This window comes from Heptranchias perlo, chromosome 32 (genome assembly GCF_035084215.1).
Source record: "Heptranchias perlo isolate sHepPer1 chromosome 32, sHepPer1.hap1, whole genome shotgun sequence".
Taxonomy (NCBI): Eukaryota; Metazoa; Chordata; class Chondrichthyes; order Hexanchiformes; family Hexanchidae; genus Heptranchias; species Heptranchias perlo.
The window spans coordinates 471,899-485,041 of NC_090356.1; the positions used below are offsets into that span (position 1 = coordinate 471,899).

Below are 13,143 nucleotides of genomic sequence, written 5' to 3' on the forward strand. Positions count from 1 at the left end.
TATATGTACTGCCACACAGGGAATTCCTTAGAGTGATCATCTACAAAAATCCAAAGTTTTAAACTTGGCCTTAAGATGGTGATCCCATATTCCACCCTTTTTATTTTTAAACTCGAACATCTCACTGTGTTTAGGCCAATTTCTTACCACTGTGCTCTCCAGCCACAGAGTCTACAGCGCTGCCCCCGCTCTCTGACCCCACACTGCCACCGTGCTCTGCTGGTGATGTTCGTAATGTCGATCCATCTGTTGCCGCTGTGCTCCCTTCATCATCAGAGGCTGGAGCTAAAAGCAGAGCAACGGCTGTTACAAGTAAAAACACATTTACAAACTGTGAGCACAAGCACAGCCATAGGCTTGGCACTATCTTCAACAGCTTTTCAATATTGCAATAACTGAGAAGTAGCACATTATAAGTACAGAAAGGTTCACACAAAACTTCCTCACATAGACAGAAGGCCCACAGAAAGAAAAAAAGACAAAGCCTAAATACAAGACTTCAATGGTTTGTGGAGCACTGCCACATTAAACAGAAGCCTCCTGTCTGTTCAATACCTGTGCCAATATTAAATGACTAGTTGAAAAGGGAAAAGAAACTTGGACTGAGGATGGGGAGAGAGGGGTGCGGGGTGCTTGGTGACTACTGATATTGTTCGACTCTTCTGGGAAAGTGACACTTTCTGTTGTCACAGACTGTTCGTTCAACATATTTAAGTACTTTACTTCCATTCAGCTTCCTATATTAGAGGCCACTTACAAAGTGGACGTCAGTGGTGTGATCCAACTCTGGATTTAAACTCGGTTTTGAAGAAATGTAAGAAGTTATTAAAATAGAGGTCAGTTTCTAAAAGCTGGTTCATTTAGTTTATTGCTATAATGTGTTAACTGGGGGTTGAGGAATCCAGCTTGTAATTATATAATTAACAGCAGTGATTATACTGTGAAAGGAAGTCAGCTTGATGCTGTGGAAGAGCAGAGGGTTTTGAGGGGACAGGTTCACAGCACATTAAAGGCAGGTTAATAAGGCCTTAAAAAGCTAATGGAATTCTAGGTTTTATCACAAGAGGTATAGAATATAAAAGCCAAGAGGTAACAATGAGGTAATAATATCAACCTTAATAAGATCTCAGTTTGAGAACTGTGTGCTGTATTGGGCACCACTCTATAGGAAGGATATTGAGGCTTTAGAGAGGGTGCAATGCTGATTCACGAGGATGCTGCCTGGTATGAGGAATTATTTATTCAAAGAAAGACTTGAAAAATTGGATATTTTTCATTAGAAGACAGATTAAAGATCAATATGACAGAAGTGTTTAAAATGATGAAAGGATGGGACAGCTAGATAGAAACAGATTGTTCCCAGTGGTTGAGGGTCTAGAACAAGGGGTCAGAGATACAAAATTAAACGTAAGAGATTTAGAAGAAAGGGCAGGAGAAACTTCTTCACACACAGAGTTATGAGGCTGTAGAATTCACTTCCAGGGTTAGTGGTTAAAACTATGGATTCACAGCCACATATCACCCTCCAGCCAAGAAGTGGGTTCATCTGGGCTACGAAGGTCTCCAAAACCTATCAATCTCTCTTTGCCATTCACCAACGTGAGATTTGATTCAATTGGGGCAAATCAAATGGGAATCATTCTCTTCACCTGCAGGGCTGAAAATTGACAGGACTCCACCTGAGATATGCAGAGAGTGCAATCTGACCCTGGGGCTTGCCTTTTGACTTTTTTATTGGGAGTCAAGTGCTCAACTACCTGAACTAACATCAACCAGCAAAAGGAAATTTATAGATTAAGTGAGTGGGAAAAACTAATGGACAGGTACAAAAAATAATTCAAAAGGCTCATGGAATGTTGGCCTTTATCTTAAGGCGGCTAGAATACAAAGAGGTGGAAGTTATGTTACAGCTGTACAGAGCATCTGGAGCACTGCACAGAGTTCTGGACACTGCACCTCAGAAAGGATATATTGGTCTTGGAGGGGGTGCACCAGAATGCTACCAGGGCTAAAAGGGTTAAATTGTGAGAACATGTTGCATAGACTGGGCATGTATTGCCTAGATTATAGAAGATTAAAGAGGTGATCTAATTGAGGTGTTAAAGATGATTAAAGGATTCGATAGGGTAGATAGAGAGAAACTATTTCCTCTGGTGGGGGCATCCAGAACAAGGGGGCATAACCTTAAAATAAGAGCTAGGCTGTTCAGGGGTGATGTCAGAAAGAATTCTTCACACAAAGGTTAGTGGAAATCTCTCCCCCAAAAAGCTGTTGAGGCTGGCGGTCAATTGAAAATTTCAAAACTGAGATTGATAGATTTTTGTTAGGTAAGGGTATTAAGGGTTACAGAACCAAGACGGGCAGATGGAGTCAAGATACAGATCAGCCATGATCTAATTGAATGGCGCAACAGGCTCAAGGGGCTGATGGTCTCCTCCTCTTCCTATGTTCCTAAATGTCTCTGTATAAGAAACAGAACAGCTGGGCATTTTTAATTGTATCAAGACATTTTTAAGTTTAGAAATCTGTTAACACACTATAATTATAGTGAACTACAGTTGTTATTTATAAAAATTGCTTCAATTTATTTCATTCTCAGTACAATGTGACCATGTTTCCACTGCACCATACTGCTCCACCATCAGGCCAGGATTAAAACCCCACCCTGAATCTCTCACACACACACACGATTACTGTCCAACAGCAATTGATGCCATGAAGACCCAGATCAGAAGCTCATGCAAACATTTTTTTTCTATAGATCTATACCAGATTTAGCCAGTATTGTTACCTGAGGCTGTGGTATCAGACAGCGTGCCTGCATCCAATGAGGAGGAGCTGGGTGCTTGCCCAGACAGTCCCAGGCTCTGCAGGCCCAGTGCACTGCTGCTGCTACCTGTTAAGGGCAAAAACTCAACATCAGAAACTTATTCACACTGTAGATCCCAGGAAGAATATGCTTTCATACGAACAGAATGAGGCTGAAAATCTAATTCAGGAATCTGCATTCAATCAGCATGACATCACAAGAAAGAAGATGAGTCTGTTTACATGAGCAGAGCCACATTGCATGGTTTATAGCAACCTGAATATTTGTTTCAAGAATCAATAAAATATTCAATTACAAAAATAGTTGCAACAGCATCCATCAAATCCAGAGTGGCTGCACCCAGTCAGTGCAGTGTATGATTTCACAGGCTTCAATATCATTCTGACAACGAGCTCACTTAGAATCAGTCTGGCTGATGCAGAGATTAAACAAGATGAGTCAAGTAACAACCCAATGTGACGTGCTAAATCCAGGCTGCCTCGTCTGACGAAGGGTCACCACCTGAAATATTAACCTGACTGTTCTCTTTCTCAGATTTACTGTGTATTTCCAGTTTGATTCCAGGTTTTAAAGAAGGTGGCTGGGCCGGAGGGTCATTACTCAGTTTTCTTTTTGTTAGATTTCTAGCATTTGTACCTTTTTTTTGAAAAAAAACTTTTTATTTCTCTGGAATGGGGTTTAGGATGCTTTCTTCATTCTGTTCAGTCCTTTGCAAGTCGGCCAAAATGAACAAACAGATCCCAAGTCCCCCATTTGTTCCCCAACCCATAATGGCCCAGACTCTGCAGGTGAATCAGAGCAATTGCGCTGTACCTTGTTGATCCTGCTGCAGGCTAAGTGCAATTGCCAGTTCCACCATCGTCTCATCATCTGCATCTGGAGGGATGTCCAGCATTGGCGGGAAGCCCTCTGCTCCTGCCAGCAGTGCCTCCAAAGGGGAAGGGTTCCCATTAGTGACATTTTCAGCCGACTCCAAAACCATCGATTCCGACTGGGAAAGAAGGGAAGAAGAAATAATCCTGGTCATAAGCAAACTGGAAAAGCAGAGGGAGGTTTATAAGATGCAAACTTTATCAAAACTATTACTGGTGAAAAATATTCAAAAAATAAATATTACAGTTGGGAGGCCACTTGGCTCATTAGCCCACTTCCACCACCGTGCAACTAGGAGTAACTTGTGCTATAGTGAGAATATTCCTTGTGTAAAGTGTAAAGAACGCTGAACTCTTTTTCCATCAGCTCTTCCTACAATTTTACTTTTGTTGTCTCATTTTGGAGACAACCACAATGACATGCATTTATATAGCACCTTTAACATAGTAAACGGTTAAACAGCTGCCTAGGCCTTAAGCACTGGAATTCCCTCCCTAAACCCCTCTGCCTCTCTCTCCTCAAAACCTACCCCTTTGACCAAACTTTTGGTCACCTGTCCTAATCGGTGTCAATTTTTGTCTGATTACGATCCTGTGAAGCACCTTGGGATGTTTTACTACGTTAAAGGAGTTACATAAATGCAAGTTGTTGTAGTATTGATATCCGGAACTTTAAACCTAGAGAACCATGGGCAAGAAACTACATGCATGGAGTGCCACAATGCTGCACAGTCATCTCCAGTTCCACTTTCATGTCAATTTGGCCCTTTGTGCAGATTTACTGCAATTCTTGGCTGTACCCAGGGCTGCAACGAGAGAGACTGGAGCACAGAATAAGTCTCAATGTACTATCTATGACTAGTTCTGTTCTTTTTGTCCTTTCTTCAGTGGACAGGACGCCATCGATCTTTTTAAGATGCTTACCACCATCTCAAAGTCTCCGTGATCCACTTCACTTTGTTCCTGACTTTCTTGACGGATATTTTCACTGCCTGCCATTCCCGATGCTTGCATTTTATCATCAGCATCATCATCATCATCGTCATCTTTATCACCTGCACAACATAGAGTCATAGAGTTAGAGTCATAGAGTTATACAGCACGGATAGAGGCCCTTCGGCCCATCGTGTCCACGCCGGCCATCAAGCCCTGTCTAATCTAATCCCATATTCCAGCATTTGGTCCGTAGCCTTGTATGCTATGGCATTTCAAGTGCTCATCCAAATGCTTCTTGAATGTTGTGAGGGTTCCTGCCTCCACAACCCTTTCAGGCAGTGAGTTCCAGACTCCAACCACCCTCTGGGTGAAAAAGTTCTTTCTCAAATCCCCTCTAAACCTCCCGCCTTTTACCTTGAATCTATGCCCCCTTGTTATAGAACCCTCAATGAAGGGAAAAAGCTCCTTAGTATCCATCCTATCTGTGCCCCTCATAATTTTGTACACCTCAATCATGTCCCCCCTCAGCCTCCTCTGCTCCAAGGAAAACAAACCCAATCTTCCCAGTCTCTCTTCATAGCTGAAGCGCTCCAGCCCTGGTAACATCCTGGTGAATCTCCTCTGCACCCTCTCCAAAGCGATCACATCCTTCCTGTAGTGCGGCGACCAGAACTGCACACAGTACTCCAGCTGTGGCCTAACCAGTGTTTTATACAGCTCCATCATAACCTCCTTGCTCTTATATTCTATGCCTCGGCTAATAAAGGCAAGTATCCCATATGCCTTCTTTACCACCTTATCTACCTGTTCCGCCGCCTTCAGGGATCTGTGAACTTGCACACCAAGATCCCTCTGACCCTCTGTCTTGCCTAGGGTCCTCCCATTCATTGTGTATTCCCTTGCCTTGTTAGTCCCTCCAAAGTGCATCACCTCGCACTTTTCCGGGTTAAATTCCATTTGCCACTGTTCCGCCCATCTGACCAACCCATCTATATCGTCCTGCAGACTGAGGCTATCCTCCTCGCTATTTACCACCCTACCAATTTTTGTATCATCAGCGAACTTACTGATCATACCTTTTACATTCATATCCAAGTCGTTAATGTAGACCACAAACAGCAAGGGACCCAGCACCGATCCCTGTGGTACCCCACTGGCCACAGGCTTCCAGTCACGAAAACAACCTTCGACCATCACCCTCTGCCTTCTGCCACTAAGCCAGTTTTGTATCCAAAAACATATGGAGACAAACGCTTACACTAAAACAATTCTCACTCCAAACCAATGTTCTGTGGTCAATGGCTCTGAAGCTCCTGTTCGTCCAGTATGGACTCGAGTCCAGAGTGATGTCTTACACCTCAAAACAAAGTCACAAGGACAGGAGAACCTCACAGCCCAGTGTAGGCGGTGTCCTGGAGCAGTGTATACACACTGATGCACGCTGGTGCCCTGGTGCAGTAAATACACACTGACGCACGTTGGTGCCCTGGTGCAGTACACACACGCTGGTGCCCCGGTGGGGTGTATGCACACTGACACATGCTGGTGCCCTGGCGAAGCGTATACAAGCTGACACACGTTAGTGCGGTGTATACACACCAACGCACACTGGTGCCCAATATACACACTGACACACACTGGTGCAGTGTATACTCATTGGCACACGCTGGTGCACTTATGCAGTGTATACACACTGATCCACACTGGTGTCCTGGTGCAGCATGTAAACACTGACAATCCTGCTCAGCATTTGCAGTGGTAGATTCAAGAGTTTTATGCAGCAACAAATTGTGCAAAATTAATTCTCCAATGCCTTTTCTTCAGGCAGGAAAATAGACAGAGATTGAAAAATACATCTGATTATAACAAGGATCTATTTTTTGGTCCTTCAAACAATACAATAGGAAGGTGGCTACATTTGCTTCTTAATTCACTATTGCAGGCTTTTAAAAAGAAATGTGAATATTTCCAGTGTTTTTGTGAACATAAACAGCCCTGGTAACTAGACATTACAAGGCAATTACTGCATGCATCTGCTAGACACTGTTCAGATCTCTTGTATCTTACCCATTGGAGTGTTGCTGCGGGGAGGGGAGGGCAGTGTGACATGTCTCCGCTTGCTCCGTGGTCTGAGTACACGAATCAGCGCCTGTTTACAGGCAAAACTCACCGATTGGTCCTGAGGGAAAACAATTCAGACCAATTGAGATACAACTCACTGACTAGTGCCAGGCAAAGAGTTACTGCCCCATCACACAGATAACTACCAGCAACACCATCAAACAAATACCATTTCACAACAGTAGAACACTACTGAATAGATTCACACTTACTCTTATTATTTAACCCAGTACCAAAAAGACTGCTCATTGCTTACAAAATGTTGCTGCAAAATTGACTGAACACGAACATCAAAAAAGCCACCATTACCTCCGTTAAACAGGGTACTTACAGGACACAGCAGCATCTGCATATAAACCTTTGCAGCAGCGTTGATGTAGTCTAGCTCACAGGTACAATATCCATGAATAATGTCAATCAGTGCATTCACTGTTGCCTCGATGTGAGTCAGGCCTGAAGAGGAGAATAAAGACTCAGAAATACGCTTCGACAAAATGTTTACTATCAAGCAAACCACCCAGTACCTGACAAGTATTTCAATGCAAGTAAAGCAGGGGAATCAGCGCTGTACGGATACAGTAGATGTTTACCGACATGAGCAAATGAAAAGTTACTTTCCTATTTCGCTAATATGTAGCTCGCCCACTTTATAAACAGGCTGATCTCAATATTTGTTTTCTTGAGGAAGTATTCAAGATATCTTCAAAGATGTCACGAACATATTATGACTCAGTGACAATCATATTTAGTATCGTAAGCTATTAGACATTGTGAAATAAGCATGTTTCGTTCACCAAAGGTAGCTGCATTCAGTGGGAGTTGTGTTTCCAGTTTTAAAATTTACGAGTGACTGGTGCCTAGACTTCTAATTCATTATATTTTGTCTTTGGTGAACTATTGTTTAAAAAGGTACAAGGGAAAGGCCAAACAAATTCAGAGGGAAAACAATTCAGACTGATTGAGATACAACTCACTGACTAGTGCCAGGCAAAGAGTGACTGCCCCATCACACAGATAACTACCAGCAACACCATCAAACAAATACCATTTCACAACAGTAGAACGCTACTGAATAGATTCACACTTACTCTTATTATTTAACCTAGTACCAAAAAGTCTGCTCATTGCTTACAAAATGTTGCTGCAAAATTGACTGAACATGAACATCAAAAAAACCACCATCAGAGGTAGTACTGTTGTTTAAAAAGGGTACGAGGGAAAGGCCGAACAATTACAGGCCGGTCAGTCTTACCTCGGTGGTGGGCAAACTATTAGAATCAATACTGAGAGATAGGATAAACTGTCACTTGGAAAAGCATGGTTTAATCAGGGATAGTCAGCATGGATTTGTTCAGGGAAGGTCATGCCTTACAAATCTGATTAAATTCTTTGAGGAAGTGACAAGGAGGATTGATGAGGGTAGTGCAGTGGATGTTGTCTACATGCATTTTAGTAAGGCATTTGACAAGGTCCCACATGGCAGACTGGTCAGAAAGGTAAAAGCCCATGGGATACTGGGAAATGTGGCGAATTGGATCCAAAATTGGCTCAGTAAGAGGAAACAAAGGGTAAAAGTCGATGTATGTCTTTGCGAATGGAAATCCGTTTCCAGTGGTGTGCCACAGGGCTCAGTGTTGGGTCCCTTGCTGTTTGTGGTATATATTAATGATTTGGACTTACATGTAGGGGGCATGATTGGCAAATTTGCAGACGACACAAAAATTGGCCGTGTAGTTGATAGTGAAGAGGATAGCTGTAGACTCCAAGAAGATATCAATGGGTTGGTGGAGTGGGCGGAAAAGTGGCAAATGGAGTTCAGCCCGGAGAAGTGTGAGGTAATGCACTTAGGGAGGGCAAACAGTAAAAGGAAATATGCAGTAAACGGGAATATATTGAGAGGGGTAGAGGAAGTGAGAGACCTTGTATGTGCTCTCCATAATTAGCCAAAATATAGAATACAAAAGCAGGGATGTAATGATGGAACTGTATAAAACACTGGTAAGGCCACAGCTGGAGTATTGTGCTCAGTTCTGGTCACCACATTACAGGAAGGACGCAATTGCTCTGGAGGGAGTGCAGAGAAGATTTACAAGAATGGTGCCTGGGCTTGAAAATTGCAGCTACGAGGAGAGATGGGATAGGCTGGGGTTGTTTTCCTTGGAGCAGAGGAGGCTGAGGGGAGACTTGATTGAAGTGTACAAAATTATGAGGGGCCCAGATAGAGTAGACACAAAGTACCTGTTTCCCCAACGGAGAGTTCAAGAACTAGAGGACATTGATTTAAGCTGATTGGCAGAAGGATTGGAGGGGACATGAGGAAAAACTTTTTTACCCAGAGGGTGGTGGGTGTATGGAATTCGCTGCCCGAATTGGTGGTAGAGGCAGAGACCCTCAACTACTTTAAAAAGTACCTGGACCCGCACCTAAAGTGCTGTAAGCTGCAGGGCTACGGACCGGGTGCTGGAAGGTGGGATTAGAATGGCACCTGGTTGTTCTTTGAGCCAGCGCGGACACGATGGGCCGAATGGCCCCCTTCTGTGCTGTATCTTTTCTATGGTTCTATGGTTATGGTGTTACTTTTTGGATTCACTAAATAAAAGGGTTGAAACGTGCAGTCATTGTGTTATAGTTTGTCTTACCAGGCAGGCAGGCGGGAGCCAGGAACACATTCTTAGGTTTGGAAGCGTGGAGCCTCCAGAAATGAGTGACTAGCTGCATAATGAAACTGCAGCCCTCGACTTCTGCATTCCTATGATCTCTTTCTTCTGCTCCTTCTAGAGAAAGGAAAAAGTCAGTAACTGGCTTTATGCAGAATAAGACATGTTTAAAATCTGTTATTTCACTGTATCTGCCTCATCCCAATTTAAATGGAAGTGTATTCAGGCATTGTATGAATATGGTCACAAGGAACCTTGTCACCTGTCTTGATCTGAACTAGTATTAGCATTGTAGACACATTAACTGCCCAGCAAATCTGACAGGATGCGTTGCTCCATTCGGTCTTATCTGCAAGCTGCTGGTGGTTTAAGTGCCATGGGTTGGACTCCACATGCTGGAGAGCTTTTAATTAGTATACAGAACACTTCTCTGCTGACTTGCCAAATTTGTTTTTAGTTTATCTACACAGTAAGAACAGATTTCAGACCTGGCAAATCATTATCCACCTACCTGGCAGCACCTTTGTAAAGATTAAAAACTTATTACCAACAGCAAACACTGCACAATCCTGCTCCTGTCTACCCCACAGCAGTGAATGGATGCTGTCGGATAAGTGGAAAACATTCATTTTGAAAATGGTTTTACTGGAGGTGAAATAACAATCAGAGCTAGTGAGTATTAAATATAACCTGCTCAGTATCTGGAGTTTCCTTTAAACATCCTGGCCATATTGCACATTGGGAATCAGACCAGTTCAAAAATCAGCTGATGTGCAGTGTAAGCATCACAATCGTACTGTGAATTGGTCACAACTGGACCTGCTGATGTTTGATGAGATGGGTAACGCTGGCTGCAAGCCGAAGTCATTCCTGGATCGCGTCCCCCATAATATATTGCACAATAATGCCCCCTTATCTTCATCTTCTAAACAAGACTTTACATTCATTAGATCACTTTTCACCATTTCACAGCCTATAACATGATCCCACACAAAATACATCTTCTCTTCCTCGCCTGCTTTCCAAAGGAACTATTCCCTCAAGGATACCTTGTTCATTCTTCTACTAACCAATCCCCTGGCACTTTCCCACGCACCAGTAACAGACAGAACACCTATTCACTTGTCTCTTCCGACAGCATTGTGCAGGGCCACAAACATTCTTTCCGCACGAAGCAGCGATGTGTATATTTCTTCCAATCTCTTCAGGAGAACTTCATCTAAAAAGGGTTTTGATAGAATAAATCAGGAGAAACTGTTTACATTGGCAGGAGGGTTGTTAACCAGAGGACACAGATTTAAGGTAATAGGCAAAAAAGCCAGGGGGGAGACGAGGAGAAATGTTTTTATACAGCGAGTTGTTATGATCTGGAATTCACTGCCTGAAAGGGTGGTGAAAGCAGATTCAATAATAACAACTTTAAAAAAAGGGAATTGGATAAATACTGGAAAAGGAGAAATTTGCAGGGCTATGCCCAATGGCCCTCTTCTGCACTGTAAGATTCTGTGATTCTAAAAGTACAAAAAGGCTAATGGAATGTTTGCCTTTATCACAAGCGGGCTAGAAATAATAAGGGAGGTAGTGATGCTTCAGTTGCACAGAGCTGTGGACAGACCCCTGCATTCCGTTTTGGGCGCCGAACCTCAGCAAAGATATATTGGCCTTGGAGAGGGTGCAGTGCAGATTCACCAGAATACCAGGGCTTAAAGGGTTAAATTATGAGGACAGGTTGCAAAAACTTGGTTTGTATTCCCTTGAGTTTAGACAGTTGTGAGGTGATCTAAACCAGGTGTTTAAAATGATAAAGTGATTCTAAGGGTAGATACGGAGAAACTATTTCCCTGGTGGGGGAATCCACAACAAGGGGATATAATCTCAAAATTAGAGCTAGGCCATTCAAGAGTGAAATCAGGAAGCAATTTTTTCCATACAAAGGGCAGTAGAAATTTGGAACTGGCTCCCCCAAAAGGACGCTGAGGGTCAATTAAAATTATCAAGACTGAGTTCGACAGATTTTTATTAGGTAAGGGTATCAAGGGATATGGATCAAAAGCAGGTAAATGAAGTTGAGGTATAGTTCAGCCATGATCGAACAGAATGGTGGAACAGGCTCGAGGGGCTGTATGGCCTGCTTCTGATCCTATAAAAGTCCTGGTGGTACAGGAAGCCATTCAAGTGGAGGGGGAGTGAAAAGGAAAGTGGTTGCAATAGGCAACAGTATACTTAGGGGGATAGACACTGTTCTCTGCAGCCAGGAGTCTGAGTCCCGAGGCTATGTTGCCTACCCGGTGCCAGGGTTAAAGACATCTCCTCCGGGCTGGAGAAGAACTTGGAGCGGGAGGGGGAGGATCTAGTTGTCGTGGTTCACATAGTCCTACCTATGTCGTTGGTACCTAAGAAAAAGGTTCTGCTGAGAGTGTTTCAGCAGCTTGGGACTATATTTAAAAGCAGAACCACAAAGGTAACAATCTCTGGATTATTACCTGAGCCACGAGCAAATTGGCATAGGGTCAACAGGATCAGGGAGATGAATGCGTGGCTCAAAGATTGGTGTGGGAGAAGTGGGTTTCGATTCATGGGGCACTGGCACCAGTACTGGGGAAAGAGAGGGCTGTTCCGTTGGGACGAACTACACCTGAACTGTGCTGGGACTAGTGTTCTAGCAAATTGAATAACTAGGGAGGTAGAAAGGGCTTCAAACTAAATAAGTGGGGGGAAGGGTCCCGGTGGAGAGAAATCTAGAATGCTAAAGAGAAAAGACAAAGAAGCAGTGCAGGAAAGTGACTGGAGTAAGGATAACCAGATTGTATCAGGAAGGGACAGAGTGTACAAACAAAAGACAACAAATAGGGTCCAAGTAAGAAAAAATGGTAATAAGACAAAAAGGGCAATAGTACAAAAAAATGTTAAGATGTGTAAAAGTATTAAAAAGACAAATCTAAAGGCACTGTATCTGAATGCACGAAGCATTCGTAATAAGGTAGACGAATTAACAATGCAAATAGATGTAAACGGATATGATATAATAGCAATTACAGAGACATGGCTGCAGGGTGACCAAGGCTGGGAGCTGAATATCCAAGGGTATTTGATATTTAGGAAGGACAGGCAAAAAGGAAAAGGAGGTGGGGTAGCATTGTTAGTAAAGGATGAAATCAGAGCAATAGTGAGAAAGGATATTAGCTCAGAAAAACAAGCTGTAGAATCAATCTGGGTGGAGTTAAGGAGCACCAAGGGGCAGAAAACACTGGTGGGAGTTGTCTATAGCCCTCCAAACAGAAGCAATGTAGGGGGTGGGATCAAACAGGAAATTAGAGATGCATGTAACAAGGGTACTAGAGTAATCATGGGTGATTTTAATCTGCATATAGACTGGCCAAACCAAATTAGCAATAATACTGTGGAGGATGAATTCCTGGAGTGTGTACAAGATGGTTTTTTAGACCAGTATGCTGAGAAGCCAACCAGGGAACAGGCTATCCTAGATTGGGTATTGTGCAATGAGAAGGGTTAATTAATAATCTTGTTGTGCGGGGTCCTTTAGGGAAGAGTGACCATAACATGATAGAATTCTTCATTCAGATGGAAAGTGAAGTAGTCCAATCCAAAACTAGGGTCCTAAATCCAAACAAAGGAAACTACGAAGGTATGAGGAGTGAGTTGGCTATGATAGATTGGGAAGCTTCATTAAAAGGCATGACGGTGGATAGGCAATGGCTAACATTTA

At 43.1% G+C, this 13,143-nt stretch overlaps 1 protein-coding gene across 2 annotated transcripts in view; it reads right to left on the minus strand.

Annotated features, from left to right (window-relative positions):
- The window catches only part of ubr4 (ubiquitin protein ligase E3 component n-recognin 4), a 266,230-nt gene that overhangs the window by 95,840 nt on the left and 157,247 nt on the right, over positions 1-13,143 (minus strand). For both annotated transcript variants that reach the window (XM_067970130.1, XM_067970129.1), the window contains 7 exons: positions 9,399-9,533; positions 7,091-7,212; positions 6,706-6,817; positions 4,627-4,757; positions 3,644-3,821; positions 2,792-2,896; positions 148-285 (listed from right to left, as the gene is read on the minus strand). In XM_067970130.1, the coding sequence (XP_067826231.1) occupies positions 148-285; positions 2,792-2,896; positions 3,644-3,821; positions 4,627-4,757; positions 6,706-6,817; positions 7,091-7,212; positions 9,399-9,533 (921 nt within the window). The remainder of the gene's footprint in view (positions 1-147; positions 286-2,791; positions 2,897-3,643; positions 3,822-4,626; positions 4,758-6,705; positions 6,818-7,090; positions 7,213-9,398; positions 9,534-13,143) is intronic.